This window comes from Copadichromis virginalis, linkage group LG13, assembly GCF_057382275.1.
Source record: "Copadichromis virginalis isolate Kocher_CV1m ecotype Utaka linkage group LG13, C_Virginalis_male_GT1.1, whole genome shotgun sequence".
Lineage (NCBI taxonomy): Eukaryota > Metazoa > Chordata > Actinopteri > Cichliformes > Cichlidae > Copadichromis > Copadichromis virginalis.
Genome location: NC_140630.1, coordinates 11,531,952 through 11,554,181, shown reverse-complemented (window position 1 = coordinate 11,554,181; position 22,230 = coordinate 11,531,952). Strand labels below are relative to the sequence as shown.

Sequence of the window (22,230 nt, the reverse complement as noted above, 5' to 3'; positions counted from 1 at the left end):
GAACGTCGTTTACAGAAGTCCTGGAAGATACATAGTCTCGTAAAAGCCCTTAAACGCAGAATAATGGCACAAAGTCAGCTTCTGTGGGCAGAATATTTTGCTCAGATCCTGTTTTTTATTTTTCTATTTACAGTTATGTTTCATAGCTGAGTGATTTTGTTTTAAATATTTGAGTTGGACTTTAATATTTTACCTAAATAAGCGGTCGCGAATAATAGAAATGTGCCGAAAAGGCCACTATAAAATATTTTCTTAATCGGATTAGAATACAAATATGGGCGATGTTTCTCGCGGCGTATTTAATTGAAAACATATTTTTTCGGTGTCGCTTCAACGACGGAAACGCCATGTTTTAAACTCTAGAAAAATACGTCCCTTTCAGGACCTTGCCAATCCATTCAAGCCAGCAAGTTTGGAGAGCGTGTTGAGTTTAATCAATTCATAACGTCGAGATGGAGCCGAACTCACTGAAGGTAACGTTTGATATCAACCGTCGATTTGTTTTATTTTCGCATTGCGCTAAACGCCACCTGCTCTAAAGTATCCTCATGTTCCTATCCACAAAACTTTAAACATACAGCATTTGTATGACTACATCTGTGAATATGTTGACCATCTAAAAATAGTTACATGATACTAATTGTTTGCTTAAGACGGAGAGATCCTAATTTGATATTAGCCAACTATGCGTAATAACGCAGGGACATTAGAAATGTTTTTTTTCGCCTTGTTACAAATTGTTTACGAAAACGAGTTGATAAGCAATGTAAATATTTCCCTGTTTGCCTTTTTTTCCCCTCTACAGTGGGTGGGCTCGTCTTGCGGTTTACATGGACCATATATATTCTATAAAGCCTTTAAATTTAACCGGGACGCCAAACCGAGAATCCTGTCTCTCGGAGACTTTTTCTTCGTCAGATGCAAACCGGAGGATCCTATTTGCATAGCGGAGCTTCAGCTGCTCTGGGAAGAAAGAACAAGCAAACAACTTTTATCAAGCTCCAAACTTTATTTTCTACCCGAGGATACTCCCCAGGGACGCACAGTCACTCATGGAGAGGTAGGAATATTAATCGTCTGATGAATAATTGTGAATTTTTTTGGTGTTTTTAGTCCACCTCGTTCGGGAGGATTTAATTTAACATCTTTACCGCATTAAGAGTTGGCATTGGATGTCTCCGGTGACACGGGCATTTATAAACACAGGCACTGTTACTGACAATGATTGATGCGAGCAGTAAAAGGACTGACCTACAGCGGTATTTTCTTTTTCCACTAGTTTTACTTTTAGTCTGTTTGTCTATTGTGCTGTCAACTGCTGAATGTGCACTTGTCCAGCTGCGCTCAATAAGGCTGCCGCTGAGCTCTGTGGGGTTAATTGTGTTATAAAGGGGAAAATCCGCAACAATCCTGCGCCTGGGCTCTGTCATTTCATTTCTGGGTAAAGCGTGTCAAGCGCAGACATATGGGCGGAAATTGCGAAACGGTAATGAATGCATGGGATCAAACTGGCTCAGATCGGTCGCTACGATAGTTATTAGATATTTTGTAATGCAGCCTGATGTTGAAAGAAGTAGAGCGAGTCATAAAGCGTGGCAGAGCAAAAAGCCAGCGCTGACACGTTTTAGCTACTCTCCGCGTTTTGCATAATTTTCCATGTGAGCATTTCCATCCTTAATAATGTGATATTGCACTTAAAACCTCTGTGTGTTGAATTACGCTGTTGTTGGCACAGAAAAGCAATAGTTATAATTGGCTGTGGCCATATGTGGCGCTTGTGATCCGGTTACATCGCTGCACTGAATGGCATTAGTCTGATTATTGAGTTTTTCTAACCGGCTGTAAAACAAATGATGTGTTGTTTTTTTCCCTGATACGACCGCAGCACTTTAATTACTGCTATGTGCTTTTGATCACTTGCGGCTGCATTGAAATCACCCTCTGGTGCTCATATATTGTTTATAGGGAAGGACAAAGCCGTGTTTGTACTTGACTCTTCCGCTGAAGGTTTACTTACATTCTTTCCTCTTGAGTAATAGAGTGCCTATCACATTTCCCTTTCATGAAAAAGGTGGCTATTTATGGGCAGCGCTTTAGACAAACTATCATTCTTGTATGAACTGGTATCATCTCCCGAAATCCCCTCGCGTTAGTCTTTAGCACGCTGCAATTATTTAGTAATTACTTCGAGTGCATGCATTGCTGATTCTAAGGCAACGCTTGCGCAACGACGTGTCTTCCCCGCCCCTTTCCCAAAGACTTATTTGCATTGCAAAGTGCTTACATTCCACTCCACTGGACATCATATCTGAAAAATATGATACTTAACTACCAGAAGGTGTGTCCTGGCAGTGCAAATGAAACCTCATATTTGTCATATATATGAAAAAGTGCAGGATAAGAGAAGTCACAGCAGAAATAAAAAGCAGTCTCTATGCATAAACAAGGCATTGTAATGATTATAGAAGAGGGCTGATATGTTTAAGTGCAATGTAGGTGCCTCCAGGCTGACCTCAATTAAAGGACTTGTCAAACACTCCACTCTCAGCAAATCGGACTACTTACTGTATATTACAGAGTGGAAATTGCCCTGACAACTTCAAGTCAGTTTATGACCTTCACAGAGCCCATTCAGATTCTCGCTGACTTTGCCCCATAACACTAATCTGCACCGCATGAGTCAGCTAGGAGTGCTTACAGAGGCAAGCCGTAATCCAAAAAACAAACAGGAAGGGCAAGCCAGTCTGACAATAAAGCTATGACATTAAAACTCATCGGCTGCTAAACTCTGCGTCTGAGTGATGTATGTGTGAAAAGGTAAACATTAGAGAGAAGTTCATTTTTAGCTGCGCTGAAAAGTGGTGTATAAAGACAGATTAATGACTGTGGAGCCACGCTGACTCTAAATCTGTAATTGACTGGCTGAAAATCAGGGGTTCAAATTAGCCCAGTGACTCATGCAGATATGAACTTGATAACTTGCAGTTCTCAGGAAGTGTGTTGTTTTCACAAGGTTTTGGTGTTAAATGAGCACGGGCAACATCATGAGGTAAAGCCACAATTTATAACATTCACTCTCAGATCATGTGAGATTTACTCTTGAATATTTTCACACAACATAAAGCAGAATCAGTGTATGACTTATGACAGTCGGTGCTGCTTTGCTCTCTTTCTCCAACAGATCATGCCTTGTATCTTGTAGATAACTATTATCTTAAGCCTGAAGCCAATATCCTCCAAATACCAAAAAGGCATGACTTTGTTTTAAGATATCAAAACAGCCATATATTGAACAATTCCCCAGAATTGGATTACTGATTCACTTGTGTTCTCAGTGCTGTGGTATGATGTAATTTCCTGGTTATTTCTCAGGTATTTGTTTGCTCTCAGCCTCTCCTGCGCTGTATTTGTCATGTTTTGCTGTGCTGTGCAGTGACAAGAGGAACCAACCCGTGACCTACTGTGCTTGTTTTTCTTCTGTCAAAGGGTTGGAGGTCAATTCCTTTTAAACACAGCCAGCTTTGAATCCACTCAACTTTGGCTGGAAACAAAAATAATGATTCATCGAATAAGCGTAACTCTCGGCGCCCGTATTTGCTGAACGGTTGATAAACAGATCCAGGGAAAAATTTATTAACCTATTTATGCTGAGTTAATTATTAAGTCCATATGTAGAGGAAGCTTTATTTTTTATTGGATCACAGCATGACAAACAGTGTTTACCCCCACCAGTTGAGCTCAGCTTGCTCTTTAAACAGGCTTTGTGTAGAGTTGCTCACCCATTATGACAAACCCTCTATTGGGGCCTCTGCTCTATTTGTCTGCCTGCAAACTGCCACCAACGAAGCAGTCACATGTGTTTTAAAACTCACTGAGTGACACATTATTTCTTCTCACTCCAAATGGCCTGCCTCTCTTGCTGGTACTGCTCACCGGCTGTAATACTTTCTGTTTTTGGACTCCCTATTTCAGGAGAGAGCTGTTGTAGATAACAGCTCACCACACACACACACACACACACACACACACACACACACACACACACACACACACACACAACACCCACTTATTGTATACGCTGCTTCAGGCGGTTAATTGCTTATTCTTATCTTATACTATATATCCCACATTAGTGCAAATACAGCAAGGTTCTCTTAATAGGAAGTCACAACCGCAGAGAATATTTCTAGATCATGTTATATTAATGTGCTATTATCATCACCTCTGATTTCATCTGACCTCTCTTCTCCTCTATTCTGTCCCTCTAGCTGACAAGGCTTTGGCTCACACACACATACATACACACACATAGACACAGAGACACACATACACATACACAGACACACTGACAGGCTGGGGACTGCAGCAGTAGACCAGTATTGATTGCTGTGGAAAACACTTTGGCATGCATCCAGAGCCATTTCTTCAGTACATGGCAGTAGTCCATGCATGTGTTTCAGTGCTTGGAAAGCCAGCTTGTAGGGAAATTAGATTGTATTCATTTGCTGCTTCTTTGATTTTTCCTAAGGGAAAAACCCTGAATGGGTAATTCAAGCATCTGGGATGCTAGTTGAGTTAAGTGTAAGTGGCTTAGATATGCGACCAGCATTTTGATGGATAAGGTCGTTCTGCTGAATGACTCGAGTGTAAATGTGATATGGCACATTTTTACAGTGATCCTTTGAGTGCGTCCATACTGCTCTGTTGCCTTGACCAGTGTGTGCATTATAGCAAATCTCCCCATTCACACAACAATGGCAGGAATTTAGAGGTGGGGTGGGGGGGTTGGAGTGGGGATGTGTTTAGTGTGCATGTGTGGCGTGCACGCATATATGCCTCCTCCTGCCGCAGAACAAGTCATTAACTCTGAACACTGCCCTCCAGTGAATTCCTCACCATTGCTGAAATAGCATGTAAATTATTACCAGCTTTTTAGGATAGTGTAATTTAAAACCTTTAAAATGTAATACACTGGACTTCAAAGGCTATAAAAAACCCCTGCAAACATTCTGATTCTGATTCTTTTCACCAAATGTCTTTGCAGGCTAAAGTAATGATATGTTACAGCGGAGCCTGTTTGTCAACACACAGAAGACTTTTGGTGCTCTTTAGTTCAGTTTTTTCCACTTTGTCATTGACTAACCACTTGAACAGGCAAACATTTGCCTTGATGCATGACTCCAGCGCCCCCAGCTATAGTGGATCGTTATTATAACCTTTGAGGAGAATGCAGCCACAGATGGGAAGCTCTTGCTTAAATCCTCCAGCCAATATTTTTAATTCTTAACTGCGCTCTCTTAGATGGAGCATGTGGAATCAACATGCATTCAGTCTCTCTGTATTTCTATTTATTTATTTATTTATTTATTTTTGCGTGCGCATTTGCTAAAATACAAGGATACAAAGCTGCAGCGATTCAAGGGAGCTGACACAGCTTTTTTGTGGTGTCACCTTACATGATGGATGCCTCACCCACTTTCAGTAAGGCTTTGAAAACTCCTCTTATCTTGCTATTTCTCTCTTTCGTTATAACTGCAAAAGAATGCAAAGTTCATAAATCACCCTGGCCGATGTAAGTGAAGTTGCTTAATGGAATCAGTGAATAAAAGATGAGTTCAGCACCCTGCCGATATTACAGCAACATTTATACATGTGAATAAACTGCTTCAATTAAGTGGTAGTACATAATGTACAGTCACCTTTTAAATGCAATGCTTTGAACTCTTTGTAGTCTTTAGGCAGTCTCAAAAAGAAAATATTCTAATTCAATTGTTCCAGGCTTACTCCCCTGAGTTCCTCTTTAATTCCCAGATAAGTTTGTTTTGGGACACTGAAGCCAAGGTCAGTCATGGGGAGGGGAGATAGATAATGAACTCATATTGTGTTTCCTAGCCTCTCTCTCTCTTTCTTTCTCCTTCTTTCTCTCAATTTTTCCACCTCTCTCTTTCTCGCTCTCTGTCTCTTCATTGTCCATGTCACCATGTCCATTACTCAATTACTAATCTCCTTTGGCCTTAGGAATTCCAGTGCTGACCTCTCCGAGGCAGCAGGCTGAAACCTTCCCAGCATGACAGGAGCACTGTGTGTATGTGTACGTGTGTGCCCATAGTATAGAAAGATACCCACCAACTGGGAGCATGCACCCCTTGACTCTCAAGCTGAAAGTCCCGTCTGAGCGATGAGATGCTCCGCCGCAGAACGCTGACAGTCAGGAATGTCTGCCTTAATGCTCGCGCACAGTGGCGTGGATTTCTCACAGGGAATTGTTTGGAGTGATATGGAATATTTCAGGGTACATTGTTTGTAATTGGATCACCAAATATAGGATTGGGAATGTCCCTTATGTGCTGTTTTGCCACCAGTACACTATTGCATCCATATAAATTGAATGATATGGATTTTAGCGAGTTTAATTTCAATGAGATTGCTGGAGTCATGGGTTTCTGGAACAGAGTTATCTACAGTTTCGCAGCAGCAGGCTGTTTTTTCTACTTTCAGTCTATTATGTGCAGTCATAGCAATAAATTCACTCAGTAATGTTTTTGGAGATATCATGCTGCTGCAGTAATAACATAAATTATTGATAGAAGTATGGAGCCACGCTGTAACACTGAGCTGTTAATGTGTTATCTTGCATTTTAACTCAACCGTAAAAGGAGCAGTTTGTGTTTATATGGGCTTATTGATGTACCCACAGTAAAATTATGCCAACACATGAAGATATTTAGTGTTGTGTATAAATGCTTCTAATGCATCTGTGTCGGAAGTGTCAATGAAATGACACCAGGCTATTTGGTGTGTTGCTGATGTGGAGTGTCACCTCGTGGCTGCAGGCTTGTAGTCCTCTGACCTATATTATCAAGTGGCCTGCTGGCTGTGTCTGCCGCTTTGCTAAACTATCAACTGCCTAACTCGAAATGACAGCACAGTGTGGATGGGCGGCATTTACAGAGGAGCAGGGCCCCAAGACGCCCCAAATCAGAGGAGTGAGAAGAAGACCCCTGCAACGCTGCTACAGTGATTAATCTTAGTAAAATTAGTCAATTAATGGGGCTGACAGAATGTTAGTCAACAGCAGTTTAGCAAGTAGGTTAGCAGTTATTGTAGTCATCATTTCCCCTATTATTACGCATTATTTTCTTAATCAATTTTACTGACTGATACTGGAAATTTGTGGTTTCTTTGAACAATCACATTATTGAGAAGCCTTTGGTATAGCATGCAGGGGTTCTTCAGATGATCCCAATTTTGCTTTTTATGATCTATCATTATACATAAACAATAACAAGTGGATGGTACAGATCCTGGCCTGGATATCTACCAGTTATAGCCCCCCAACAAACTGACCATTGCCCTCATGTCTGATGATATTCAATCAGACTAGCTGAGGGGTTCTTCTGTTGCTAGATCAGTGCCTTTAAATTTCTCGTTGGACCCAGTAGTGTGAAAACTATTCAGGTTTCTGTTGCTGTGGTGTAAGAAGCTCAGAATATACTCAGAACTGAGACATCACAACTTCTAGGAGTTTAATATTTATTCAAAAATATCAACAATGTTCAGTTTAATTTGATATCAAATATTGAGTGGGCCCAGCTTTAAATATTTTCTCTTGCAATGCCACTTTGACTCCAGGCTAAAAGTCATGAAGGAAATAGTCATTTGTTGTAGCTGCAGTTCAGTGTTTTTCTCAGTGTAAGGGCAAAAGAGGTTGGTGCAATGCTGCTGTTTTGATCATTTCTCAACAACTTACGGACTTGGCTGGTTTTCAGAAGCCTTTTACGGAAACACAGCACATTACCAAACTCTTTACCTAAACATTTCTCAATCAAATATCATGACTTATGCAAACCACAAGCCAAAATTCATCTTCCTGCTGCAGCTCACAGACTCGCTGCTGTAAAGTTGTGCAGCCAAAGTACAGAAGGGAAAGGAAAGGCATTATATGGCAAAGTAATGGATGTAGCCTGTTTTCAGGGCTGCAGCTCTGTTCATAGACTGATTATATTCTGGACTGTGTTGACAGCTCCTGAATTGCGCTCACCTGTTGTGTTTTGCTCTCAAGCCGAACAAGTCCCCAAACAGCATCTGTTGACAGTCACACAAGGCACCATGTCATTCACCTGATTAATATAGAGGGAATGGCTGTGTGTTTTTAAGGTTTGATATAGCTGCGTGTATGCTCCGGTGTGCTATTGGGAGACTTGAATTACTGCCGTTTGACTGTTTGAGCATTCAGTGCATTATTTTAGCTGTAAATGGGTTCAAGTGCAATATTTCATGATGTTGTTTCTCAATATGCTGTCAAGAGATTGCATCAAAGTATAGTAGGTAATTCTGTAGAAATACACTACAATGTGGTTTTTGGCTGCAGGCTGAATGCTATTTACTGTTGCTCTACATTATTCAAATGGCCGGCTTTTCTGAAGGCAGAAACAGCAGTCAGTTTTTCATTGCATGGAAAGCCGGTTACAACCACCCGCCACCACTTGACAGCTGAAGACAGCTCATTATAAGAAGACCGAAAACCCATGTTTGATGTTTCTACTTAGTGAGGGAGGCACAGCTATATCAAGCTATCCCTCGCAGGCTTTTCCTTTATAAGGAAATACTGTCTCCAACTGGTTGGGATTTGATATGCCTTTAGTTGCAATGATGTGAGAACTGAATGTGGGTAATTGTATAGACAGAGCACTCAGGGAGAATCTGAAACACACAAAAGCCATATGCATGTTTCTGGAATTTGGTGACAAACTCGAAACAAATACGACATTAAATGGCTAAAAAAAAACAGCTTATCTTAACATTTAAAGATTCACAAAGAAAGGATTTGTTCTAAAGTGTAGCTTTATTTTGTCCACACCCTCTGCCAACACACATTGATATGACATAAATGGCTGTTATTTTAATGTCGACAGCTCTTTGAGGGGAAATAAGTACAGGCAGACAGATGCCTGGTAAATTGGAGATAACCAAGGTAAACATCAGAGACCTACTCAGTGTGTCTGCGTTTCTGCCCGTACACATCTGTCCTCCAGATTTCCCTGTTTCTGTAATAGCCATCTTACAGCACAGCACTCCATTCTGTTGGTAACAAGCACTTCAGCCATTAGCCCTTCAAATGGAAACACATTTAAGCATGTCTGCTTCCTTCCCTCCTCTGGACTTGTAGTTCTTTTGAGCATGAGAGTTATTAAAAGGAGCTGAATCCACCGTAGGAAAAAAATAGGTTGAAGCACACACAGACGGGAGAACAAATCTTATTAAGCAAGCCAACTGAGCAGACTGAAGTATGTACACAAAACGTTGCCTCTGTGTCAACCATGCGCGTCACTGCTATAAATTTACATTTTATAGTTTCCTGACAGTGCCACATTAGTTTTACTGTGCACTGAAGAAACCTGTGGCTACAGCGTTTTCCTCTTCATTCATTACATTCCCGGTATAACAAATTACATTTCAACTGCTCTTCTTCACTTTGAAGGTGTAATCATAGCCACTGAGTGCGTCTTGTCATTTTAGAGCATAAAATCTTAACATTCACGGTGATTATCAGGAGCCCGACTTCCTAAACGCTAATCAAAGAGTCAAAAACACCTATGTCCTCAATGACATTGATTTAGTTGCTGGCATAAATTCAATTCAGCAATCATCCACATCATCCATATTCATGGTGCGGTAATTTACTTACATTAAGGTGCATCCAAAGCCATAACGTTACTTTATGCACATACAAATTGAGATTATACACAGGCCGTTTAGCTGTTGTGTCCTATTTATTCTATAAACTCTCATTTCGACTCTGATCTTTGGTCTAATTTTAATCCTCTCTTTTTTTACCCAAACTTTGACCCTGATTATGCTCAGCTTAGTTTGAGTAGTGGACCTGATGTGGTGCAATACTTTACTTAAGACGCTACTTTTACGTTAGTATATTTCAGAGCAACACTTTCACTTTTATGAGAGTTTTTCTTTTTTAGAAAAGTATAATTTTGAACCTGTATGTGTTTTCTGTACTGTATTCTATAATTATTTGTGTTTGTTTTAGGTTTTCTAATCTCATAAACCCAAGTTGTGTAATTATTTACACACCACAGTTGGTTATTGTTGGTCTCGGTTATTAAAAATAGCACATCTGCATACTTGGAGATGTGCTGTTTTGAAATGTTTATGTGTCTATGCAACAAAACCATTTCAGAGCCATAAAATTGTGGTGGTACTAGATGATCCATTTCCGTGGCACAGCTGCGTTTATGTAACTCGCTACGTGATTCTGCTCCTGCCTCTTTTCAGCACGAAGTAATTGCGCTGTCTGAGAAGGTGATCGTGCGACTGGAGGACCTGGTGAAGTGGACGGTACCAGACTTCTCAGGATGGGACAACAGTCTCAAGGCCGAGCCGTTGAAACCCTCGGTGCTCCGGGAGCTGGGGACCAATGGGAGGAGGGAGGCCCTCCACCGCTACAGGGAGAGCACCCTTACCAGTGGACTCAACTTCAAGGATGTCCAGAGGGAGAGGGCACAGCTAGGTGAGCTCCGGCAGAGACCTCAATTTCTTTTTAGCCTTTTATGAGGTTATTTTTATTATTTTCCTTCATTCCAAAAGGTTACTGTCATCTTTCCATTTTCTCTGGGCTGCTGTGTTGAATGTTTATGTATTTGTGTCCCATGTTCACCATTTATCATCATATGTTTATTGTCCTTTGGTTGGTTTAACAAGTGTTGTCTTGACTGGAGTAATTCATCAGTGCATAGTTGGAATTACTCCCGCTATAATGAGCTAAGAATCACACTAATACAAGCAGGCTAGAGGTAATGGCAGTGTGTTTGCCAACATATTATCATCTTACAGTGTTACAGCTCTGTTTTCTGAGTGTGACAACAACAAAGACTGCACTGCAAAAATCACATCATTCTGCTGGCAATGTCATAAATAATTGAGTTACATCAAACTGCAGTATAAGGCACCTCTGATACTGTCTTATCCATCAGTTCAGATCATAATTGGCTGTGTAGCTCAGCAGCCTTAAGGATCATTGCTGTGTGTATCTGAATGGCTGTCTGGTGTATTCATCATGTACACCGTGCCATTAAGTGTCAGTGAATGCTTGTTTCTTGAAGCAGGCTCTTGGGTTCTCACTACAGCCTTACCCATGAATCAACCCCAACGTAAAGCTGGATGTCTCTGGAGATGACTCATCTGATTCAGATAGGAAACTCTGGCATTTGAGCCTAATAATCAGAAAGAACATTATGTTCCCTTTGAAGCCTTTTCCTACTTATTTGCCTTTCCCTCACTTGGCTGTGATGCAATGCCAAATACTGCTTATAATGGTTTTACATAGCATAGCAAACATGCTTGAAATGCCATCAATTACAGTATTTCTTGTCAGATCACCAGTGCCTTTCCTTGCGATTTAAGCAAGCCAGAATTTTTTAGCTTCCTGATCCTCTAATAATTAATTTTTAATAACCATCTTATTCCTAAAGCCAACATGGAAGTAAAACTGCTACAGGCTTTAAAAATACTTTTTTTTCTTCTGTAGAAAATAGTGATTTATTGATGACTCTTGTAGTGTTTTCTGCTCAGGATCTTCCGGGAAGAGAGGCTGTTGTGTTTCTGTGTGATGCTGTAATGCCCTTGATTACTCGACATTGCTTGAATCTCATACGCAAAAAGGACAAGGCGATCAATAATGAATGCTTTGTTGTTATTCCAGTAATCAATATAGCGTGAATGTGCCTGCAGGCGCGTGTGTGTGTCTATGATTGCTCGCTTTCATAAATAGATGTGTCAGCTTGCTTCTGAAATGGTATTATGCTCCTTATTTGGATTTTCTTTAAACGTGTGGTATAGTCTAGAATTTATAGATTTAACTGTTGTTGGTGTAATAACCTGATGATAACGCTGTTGCTACTGAGAGCCTGCCTCTGTGTGTGCGTGAATGCATGTGTGTGTGCATGTGTTGCTAATGAGCAGCGCTGCCGTTAATGACTCCATCAGGCTGTTTCTAAATGCACTTGTCACTCCGATGGGACACTCCGCCAGAGAATCTGCCCAGTCAGCAGAACGGGCTCAGGCTCTGGCAGGGCACCAGAGACACACATACACACATAGATGCACACGCATGATACACACCGACAATCAGTGGTGTGCACTCACTTATCCATTTGTTTGTTTGTTCACTATATCTTTGGCGTGTGTCAGTTGTTGACAGTCTAACAATATGAGAGAGGCAGAGAGTTTGGGAGAGAAATATGAAATATGCCACTGCAATGCTGCTGACTACCAAAATGAAATATTCATACCACAGCAGCAGCAGATCAGATATAAAAGTAGCCTTAAAGCATCCTGTAGCTGAATGCTTGTAATTCTGTACAATACGTTCGCTCATTGACTAAACTAATGCTTTTATGATACAACTCTACACGCTTCTTCTTCTCTTTTTTTTTTAGATTCTTTTAGCCTGAAGTGGCAGCCTTCTTTATAACTTGAGTGATGCATTTGCTGATTGTTATTCTCAGGCTGATGTGTAACTATGTCAGAAGAATTGGATTGTTCCTCATAACAGGATACTGCAGCAATACCACAAGCTGCACAGAAAAGCATTGTGAGCTAAAGAGCAATAAAGTGTGCCATTGTTATCGAGGAAAACTTCTTTTTTTTTCTTTTTTTTTCCAAGTGTGCATCCTAACTTTTCCTGGCATGCTGCCAGCGTGAATAAAGTGCACTGCTGTGCATTTGAGTCTCACAGGCAACATGTGAAAAATAAAAGACAAATGTGTTTCAAGCAGCAGGAAGACATTTTTTTGTTTTCATCTGTATTACATTGGGTTTTGTGGTTTGGTAAGCGAACAAAGCTCTACTGTATTCTCTCCTCAGAAATGCGTAAAAAGTGTAACAAAAGATGCCCACATTAAGTAAAGTAATTAATTAGAAGCAAGTGACCTTTACTGCAGTCCTGCACCGTTGGCAGCTCTGCAAAACCTTCAAGGCAGAGAAATTATTGGTATCATAATTCAAATTCCAGCAAGTGTTTCACAAAGTGCCATACCTGAAATAACAGGGTGTCTTTCTTTGGTCTTTTAACAATGTCATCTGTTGAAAGTTAAGTTTTGACATGTATGCCTTGTCACTTTCTTAGCCAAGAAGGTCAAAATTAGGTAATATCTTTATGCTATATTTAAAGCTGCTGCAGCTTCTTAGCTCAGCACCAAAACTGGAAAAACGAGAAACATCTATTCTGGCTCTGACACTGTGTCTCTCCTCAAATACTTCCATTACTACACTTCCATGTAGCACACAATGTACACTTTGTACCTCATTGCATAATAGGTGATTTTTGACTGTGTCAGAGTGAACGTATTGGTAAGCTGTTGGTAGTTGCAGCATTTGAATGTTAGCTCCAAATGTTCTAAATGTTTACAGCTTAGCAAGCCAATGAACACTCATACATTAATCTATAGTGTGGACATTGGGGTAACACAGAAAACCCCCCAAAAATAATAGAGTTCACAGTGTGTTTTAAATCATCTTCTGCAGCATTCTTGCAGATATAACAACTCTATGATACCCCCTGGTGCAGATATCTTTTACATACTTGAACAAACACATTCAATCTTATGTTCCCTCTCTCATGGACAAACTACTCAATAAGACACTTGCTGAAAAACAAATTGTTGCGTAGTCAAAGTCAACATGTTCACGGGAATTTTCCACAAATGACAGAGAGCAAGGTCAGGAAATACAAATAATATATTTCCCAGCTTGCCACCGCCACTTTAAGAAAAGGCACCTATTTTAGGAGTCTAAAATGTTGTGTAGATCTTTGCAGCTAAAATTAAATACATGGGAAAAACGTGTATTTTATAAACAAAGCTGGGCATTGCTTCACAAGATGGACCCATGCTTAAACATACTGTACAGTGGAACCTTTACAATCTGTCCAGTTTTGGCTAAGCACCATATATATCTGGATGTCTATTTGATAGTCCTATCAGCAGTGCTCCTCCTACCTTCTTGGACCTGCTGCACTGCATTAGCCTCACCATTGAAAGCCTTTGTACGTAGCCAAAGTGGTTACCCACCGAGGGTAAGAAGCATGTAATGTCAGTCAACTTTATGACCATTGTAAGTCCACCATCAGTGTACTAGTGCACTCACACCGAGTTATCAGTGTGAACCCGCTTGAACTCAAAATAGCAAAGGGAAATACAGAAGTACTTGATTTGAGGCAATCTGCAGTTCTGTTTTAAGAACTGTGTGGTTTTTTTCTGAAGAATCTCCAGCCCTGAAAAATTGTTGTGTTGAACTGTGTTTGTCTCACTCAAATTCCTAACTAACGATAAAGAGATAGCAAGTCTGCATGGGTGATGTAATGTATTTCGCAGTACTTATGTAATCTGTGGTGTAATTCACTTAATCAGGTAATGTAAACTGTCCACTCAGTTTATCTTGTATTGGAGTGGGTATTAGAGCTTCTTTTTACAGTTCAATCCACCAGGGATGGCTTGCCAGGGAAGTTTACATTCTGCCCCTCTATCTCTCCCTAGAGGACTGGCCTCATTTTTTTTTTTTCATTGCTGCCTGCCGAAATTGGTTTCTGGTCGTATACTACGAGGCCGAGTGTTTGAGAGCTGTATCTGCTGATACAGTTTGTAGGCTTGTGCTGGGAGACACAGAGTGCTGTAGAAGAAAAATAATAAAGGATTGGAGAAAAAAAGACAGAATGGCTCATGCTCACAAAATAGCTCAATAGGTTTTCTGTCTTGTCTTTCTTTAATTCAAGCCTTCGGTGTGGATGCCACTGAACAGATTGTGAGCTGAGATGATGTGGAGGATTATACAAGGTCATAGCTTGCGACTCCTGCGTTCAAAGAACATAGATGGTGTTCATGACTCCTGCCCTCACCCATAGTATGATCTGTAGGCAGTTCATCCCTCAGCAATTGGAGGGATCAGGGCTCTCCAAGAAAACACTGAGACTAAAGGAACCATGCTGGCAGAAAAAAATAGAGTGAATTGCAGGGATGGTGAATTCGCCCATCTCCTTGACTTTTTTTAAATACTGTTTCTATGCTCTAACACCTTTGAAGATTCAACCATACAAAAATGAAAATTATATGACTCCATCTATTTTTTAATAAAAAAAAATACTACATACTATGTGCAGTGCTGCTCAAAGCTGTAATTTTGATGTTTAACCAACAAATGATGGATTGGATCTGGCAGAACATTTTCATGCAATATTCAGTTAGTAATGGAAATGAAAGCCACTTATTGGAATTCAAGGAAATTCATGTTCATTATGCAACTTTTTGTTGTATGAAAAGCCACAAATAGAGTTCTTTGAATAATGTTTCTATCCAGTAAGTGTGTCAATGTCCAAATTTCACATAACAGATTCGAATGAAAATGCACGTTATTGTGAGCTCTATGCTTAAATCATAACTGACCTTCTTTATAATGTATGCAGTTTCAAGTTAAATACATTTGGAGGGTGCTTTTGTCTAAAAGGAACCTACATATTTTCCACATCTATGCACTAGTGGAGTTTCTTGCCCAAGGGCAGCTTGGGAATTAGAGAAGCTAAGAATCAAACACGTAACTCTCGGATAAACACCTAACCTTCACTACAAAATTGAATTAAAAAATGATGTATGGTTCTATCATTTCCATACAGGATAAGCTACTTTGCATGAATACTGGTTTTGGAACTTGTTATACAAAAAGTCAACACACCAGTTTATGCAAACAGGAAATGACACTTGTACCTTCACATGTCAGTCAGAATGCAACTTCAGAACTGACACTTCAACTTCAGTAACTGACAGTTACTGCTGATGTGATTTTTAAGTGTGTATGAAGCTATTTTAAGTAAATGTTAACAGCATGAAAATTTGGACAAATTTCCCATGTCATGTCCAAACATTTTTCCCTTTCTGTGTCGTCTTGACCCACAGAATGACTTAAGGTGCCCTCTTTGCATTGATGTCGTTGAGTTGTATTGAGCTGCAGCAGATCGACAGTAACACAAAGAGGAAATTTCACACTAAGGAGGACACGGGCACACTTTTAAGTCTAAATGCTGACATGTGGTTGAGCGTATTTAGCGATGTCGCTTTTGTCACTTACACTGATTGATCTCGAAGGCGTAATAGGCCCGTGACACGCATACCTGGCTTTTTTTTTTCCAAGAATCTTTACAGCCTCGCTCACTCGGGGGATATAGCCGCTGTATTTCCCTCCGATACAACATCTGATCTGTATGCCAGGCTTGGCACATATACCCGAGTTGATATCCTGACAATATTTCAGTCGGAACATTTCAATTTGATGTAGAGGGTAGATTCTGTCCTCTTTCAGAGAAGAGACTGTTCACAGAGTCACAGAATGTTTATGCGGGTAGGGACTTGTGATAAGGAAACAGACAGATGCGGTCTTCTCATGGTTGATTTGTCTTGGTGACAATACAGAACAATATTTGGGACACTGAGTCACTATCACACGTGAAAGCGTTTTATGTTTCGACTGCAACGTGGGAAGGAGTAAGCAGTTTCTTGAAAAAGATAAAGACAACTGGGTTGTGGTGTTACAAGAGTAATGGTATGTTGTGACTCAGGCAAAGAAAGAATGCCATGCTTTCGTAAGACACACTGCCACTGTACTCCTCCGTTCAGAGCATGTGGCAGATTGTATCGTTTGCACTTGTTTGCTTTCCGCCCCTCAGACATATTTGCTTCCCCTTCTGCTTTTTTTTCTCTGCAGAACAAATTCTAGAAACTGTCCAAAATCTCTTTTGAAGTAATTTAATGGAGTGTTTGTATTGATTATGTGCCTTTCTCACCCCCTCCTGTTTTCTTCTCTCCTCCTTTGCTATGTTTTTTTTTCTTTTGGGGGGTTTATGGCAGTATCTTCTTCATTATGCCCAGACCTGTAGGAGAGAGAATCACAAGCTGTTTTTCCTCACTGATGTGCTCATATCATTAATTCCCTTCTGACTGTGGCCTGGCCGGAAGCCAGAGAATTCTAAATCTGTAAGCAGTAAATTGTGTGCTGGGGTGGAAAAATCTATTAGATGTTTGAGCATGCCTCGAATTTGAATGGGAGAAAGAGAGAGAAAGAGAAAGAGACCACCCAACAGTCGAGCCATATCCTGTTATGGCTCACGCCGTAATCAAATTCAGCTTCTTTGGATAGCTATATTCATCAATAATTTGTGTTATTTTATTTCTGGATTGTCACATAATGTGTTTTTTTGGCTTATGCAATGAAGGGGGCTGAAGGTTGGTGCATGGTTAAACAATGAGAATGGCCTCAGAGGAAATGAAGAGCTCCGTCTCTCCATTAGGGAGGTCTGAAACAACAGTTGTGTCTCTCTTCTCTCCATTAGTCAGGTCTGGAACAACAGAGATGCTATTGATGTGACCTCTGCCAGGCATCTTAAATAGACAGAAACAGAGTGAGGTGCTTTCATAATGCGCTAGCAGCTCTGCCTCCAAGACAAATTCCCTGATAGATTCATTATTAAATTATTCTTTTTAATGATTCGCTGTTATGAAAGCTCTAAAATCACATGGATAATGAGGCTTTATCTGAGGCTGTGTGTTGACTGAGAAACATTTGCTTTCTTTTCTTAAGCAAATCGCCTGCCTGTTCCAGTTACTCTGACTCATACTTAAGCGTTACCCAACCAGCAGACTTTTTAGAGAGATTTCTGTATTAGTCTATGTCAAAACATGATGTGTAATATGATGCCTATTTAAAGGATTACGGCAGCATTAATATTTCAGTGCTGAGGTTTTTTGTACATCTCCCCCGATATGTTTCTTTCTGCATGACAGCCTCACATTCTGCCTTCAGATAGATAGATATGGATGTTTTTTTTGGTGCTGCTCAGTAGGCTTTCTAGACATCACAGATTGTACAATTAATAACCCTGCATTTTTTATGAGCATGCCAGTCCATCTGCTTTATGAATGCATGTCCTCTTCTGGACGCCCTGTTGTGCTTATTAAAAAGGCTTGAAAGTCAAACCTACAACATGAGCAGTGTTAAGTTCTCGACTGAAGTGCAGATCTGAGGCATTTTAGTTGTTTTTAGTTTCAACTGTTTAAATTTTATACTGTTTGATGATTCTACTTCGCTGCAAGTCAGGGAAAATTTTCTTTTTTCCCTTTTGATTATGTATATGATAGTTTTGGCAAAGCACATCGTAAGATTTACTCACAAAAATACTATTTATCATTCAGTAAATGACTGCTAATGCACTGATATATTAGCCAAACGTCAGTATAAGCTATCAGCAAATAAGATGCCATTTACTGATGGCTGCTGATATTTATCTGTTGTATTCAATCCGTTTTGCACTGGATAATTGGCAAATATGGTCTGATGAAGAGCAACAAAAAGCAAATTAATCGATGATATAACAGAAAAAAAGATCACCTATTGGCCAAATTGTTGTTTTTAAATATGGGTGTCAGTATTGGCCCAGAATTTGACTTTTTTTTTGGCATATTATATACATATTACCAGTTACAGTAGTGAAATATATCAGTGGTAATGATATAGAAATGTAAGACTATAACCCTGTGAGCAGCTGAATGGATGGATGGACAAACAGACATTACTAAGTTTCCAAACTGGAATTGCTAACTTTTTTCAAGGACTTTACCTTTGCCTCATTAGTTCTTGTTAATTACTTTATAATAACATATAATTATCAGCACAGGCACATCTGTGTCTGATCTGAAGATAAATGAACAGATTTTTGCATCATCATTAAAACAGAGATACATTAAATCTGATGCTGTAATAAAATATTTCCTAAGTGACATTTCTGTTGTTCTTACAAAACTAAACACAGATTTTATCAGTTTATTGTGAGCTTCCAAGTTGTGCGAGTTTAATAATTCCACTTGTCTCTCTTAATAATACCAGAGACTTGGCTCATTATTTTCAAGATTTGAAGGTGCGTGAATTAATAAGACTGAACTCTGCAGAACGATGATAATAATAGCTTCTTGACTTCTACAGTATGTGAGAGTGTGTGAACATTAAATAACCATTTATTTGTATCATAGCATTAGAGTGTTGGAAAAACACTTTGAGTCAGACCCTTGCCAAGGTAAAAATAGCTTTCATTGCTGATTGCGGATCAGCTTCTCAACATCCACATAATATATTTCATAATGTGTAAGGCTGAACTAAACACAGGTGCACAGCCAAGCTGAAGGGTGTAAACTGTAGTACACAGTATAGATTATAGCCTTGCGTTCATTTCACAGCACAGAGGTACTGTAATGCATTTTTCCTCCTTTGAAAGGTAATTGTAATTTGGAAGCTTTGATAGATTCCAGACCTTTGTTGGAAGCTGTGGGAGTGTGTGCGCATAGTCACACATACTTGCCTGGGTACATAGCTGTTCTTAATGCTTTTATTAAGCCAAAGAACTACAGATGACGTAATGTGTATTTGCAAAATATCTCGTTGCAGATGGTGTAGTATGTTTGGCTTTCTTTGATATATTAACTGCCAGAGGAGTTGTATGCAGTGCCCTCCCTGCAAACAATAGATCATTGATGCTTCTCTGTCTTCTTTCTCAACCTTTCAGTCCATTTCCTTGTTATGTGGTGGCCCGAGGAGCACTTGGCAAAATGAGAGGCATTCAGCCAGCCCCTCCTCCCCCCCTCCCCGATTTTCCCGTCAGCCATAACTCAGGGAAAGCTGTTGTTTCATTCACAGTGTCAGAGGGTAATATTTAAAGTTAACAAAAGCCTAGTCACAGAATTGCTGCCTTGTAGAGTAGGTGCAAAATTTTATTTATATTGCTGAGGATAATTACTGAATGGGAAGGGAAAAAACAGCTGTGTTGGACTCTCATGAAGAGCAAAGTATGACACACCCATGTTGTCAGGCATCACGAAGACTAACTTAGCAAGTTATTTCTTAGACAACAAAGGCCTTTGCCAAAGAATCTCTGATTCATGTTGTTTTCGTTTCATGTCAAACACTTTGTCATTATACTGTAGTCAAAGTACAACACTATACAGAACAAATAAAATATCTTGCACTGTCATTTTAGATTCCTTTTGGACTTGTTTCATAATAATAATATTTTAAAAAAACAGCAGAGAGAAGTAAGAAGCCTTTTGGCATGAATGACCAGTGCACATAAACTTGTTATCACAGCTGGTAGATATTCTTCACTGAAGTTCTTATCAGTCCTGTGCAATGTGAGACAAGCAGCTACAAACACTGTATGTGCTGCATTACAGTAATTACAGCTCTGTTAGTAAAGCGCAGGATGGAGGTTTGCCACATCAGAGGTCATGTTCTGTAATCTGGAATGAATGAGTTTAGAGCCAAGACGGCTGCAGTTTATCAGAAATTACCTGCTCGTTTCGCCAGATACTGTGTATGTTAGGCGAATGAGACAGCAGCTATGTGAAAACTGTTTGTGTAGGACTGAGCTTGGGAACTTCAAACAGAGATCATTAGTGCTTGTGGAGAGAAAACAATTGTTAGTGGGTCTTGTTTTCTTTATTGTGGTGCTGCTGGAATGTGTAATCACAACTAATTGCACAGCAAAGAATGCAAGAGAAAATCCTACAGATTGCATTTCTCGGATTTGCTTTTGTATCTTCAGTACGGTTTATATCCATGACAGCACATAAACAAGAAATGTGAACAGATGGCACTGGTTTTTAATGACATATTGCTATCTGGAAAGTCTCCCTCTAAGCCACAGACTAAAACATCTCCCCTTGGGGAGCGCACCGCTCTAGTTGTTATCATCTACTGCTAATGTCACTCTTTTCTTTGCCACATTGTCAAATCCTCCAGCTAAATAAATGCAATGTAAATTGAGTATTGTGCTGGATGTAATTATTGAAAAGGGTTCCAGTTGGCTTAACTGCACAGGCTGTTTATATAAAGCCTTCCTCCTCTATACAGATCTGATGATAGAGAGATAGGGCGAGGGAGAAAGAGAAGTTCATATTTAATGACAGGAATTCGCAATGGAGCCATGCTGAATGACAACAACACCCCCACCCCCCCACCCTCAGCATCTCCAGCAAACACCCCCTCTCTTCTCTCTCTCTCATTACAGTTTTACCATTGGGAAACATGCCTGTCCCAAATAGCCTCCAGTATTATTCTTTTGTCCCTCTTCTTCTTCTTTTCTTTTCTTTTTTTATTCATTCTTTTACTAAAACACATTAAATTATGTTTCCTTTTGCACACTATGCTGAGTATACACCCTGAGAAATAAGTCTGAGCTGATAATGAGGGACCCTTCTTTGAGGAAATACACACGGCAACTTTGATCTAGAATGGCATGTAATTCCTTGCCTGACCCAATTCCCAATCTCCTGATAAGATGTGTTTTTTTTCTCTCTCCCTCTCCCTCCTTTGCTCTAACCTTCCAGCAGAACTCACTTAAATGGGAACTCGCTGTCCCATTAAAGATACATTTAAAGGCAAACATGTCATCCATTTCATTCTGCGGGAGAATGATATGTGCGGTTGAAAATGCTGTCTTCTACAGGCTGAGCCAAAGAAACTCTCTATGTATTCCTCATTCTCTCTGTTGCTGACAACCTCTGAGATTTCTGATCACAGCTGCTCAATTGAGTTTGTGTCGGACAGAGCCGCGTGACAAATGAGAGTGGCCGTCATAGCAGATAGAGTATCATCACCTGGGTGTAACAGCTTTTAGGCTTGTTTGAGGAGAGGGAAAGAGACACGGGGAAGGGTTTCACTTGTTTGTGTAGTTGAAAGGAAGCTGTATTTCTCCAACCACAGATAGTTGATTAAATTTACTCCCTGTGGTATTTGCACATTTTGGGTTCTCGCAGAGCAGCTTTTTTTACTCTCTGAATTGACTGCGCTATAAGTGGATTGACCCCCAAAACCCAGCAGTAGTCTTTCATTAGTCAGGATGCAGCCGGGGACCAGACAGCGAACAGTGTTTAGGGCCAATCCATCACCGCACAAAAGGGGATCAACATGGCACAAACTTGTCTTCCTCATCTTAAGCGACAACGTGGCCTCGAACCTCATAGCTATCAGTTTCGAGTTTACTTCCTGGTGACAGTGATAATTCTGAAGGGTCAAAGCTACATCGAATTTCATTTCAGGCACAAAAGAGGAGCTTTCTGAAAGCTCATTTGTTACATGGCCCCCGTTGTTTTTTTTATAGTCAAAAGAACCAATTTGGGTTTTTGA

At 40.1% G+C, this 22,230-nt stretch overlaps 1 protein-coding gene across 1 annotated transcript in view; it reads left to right on the top strand.

The window, feature by feature from the left end:
• The first annotated feature begins 324 nt into the window (after positions 1-324).
• The window catches only part of arid5b (AT-rich interaction domain 5B), a 77,725-nt gene continuing 55,819 nt past the window's right edge, over positions 325-22,230 (top strand). The window contains exons 1-3 of the mRNA XM_085477287.1: positions 325-473; positions 806-1,060; positions 10,291-10,525. Of these exons, the coding sequence (XP_085333413.1) occupies positions 453-473; positions 806-1,060; positions 10,291-10,525 (511 nt within the window). The 5' untranslated portion in view covers positions 325-452. The remainder of the gene's footprint in view (positions 474-805; positions 1,061-10,290; positions 10,526-22,230) is intronic.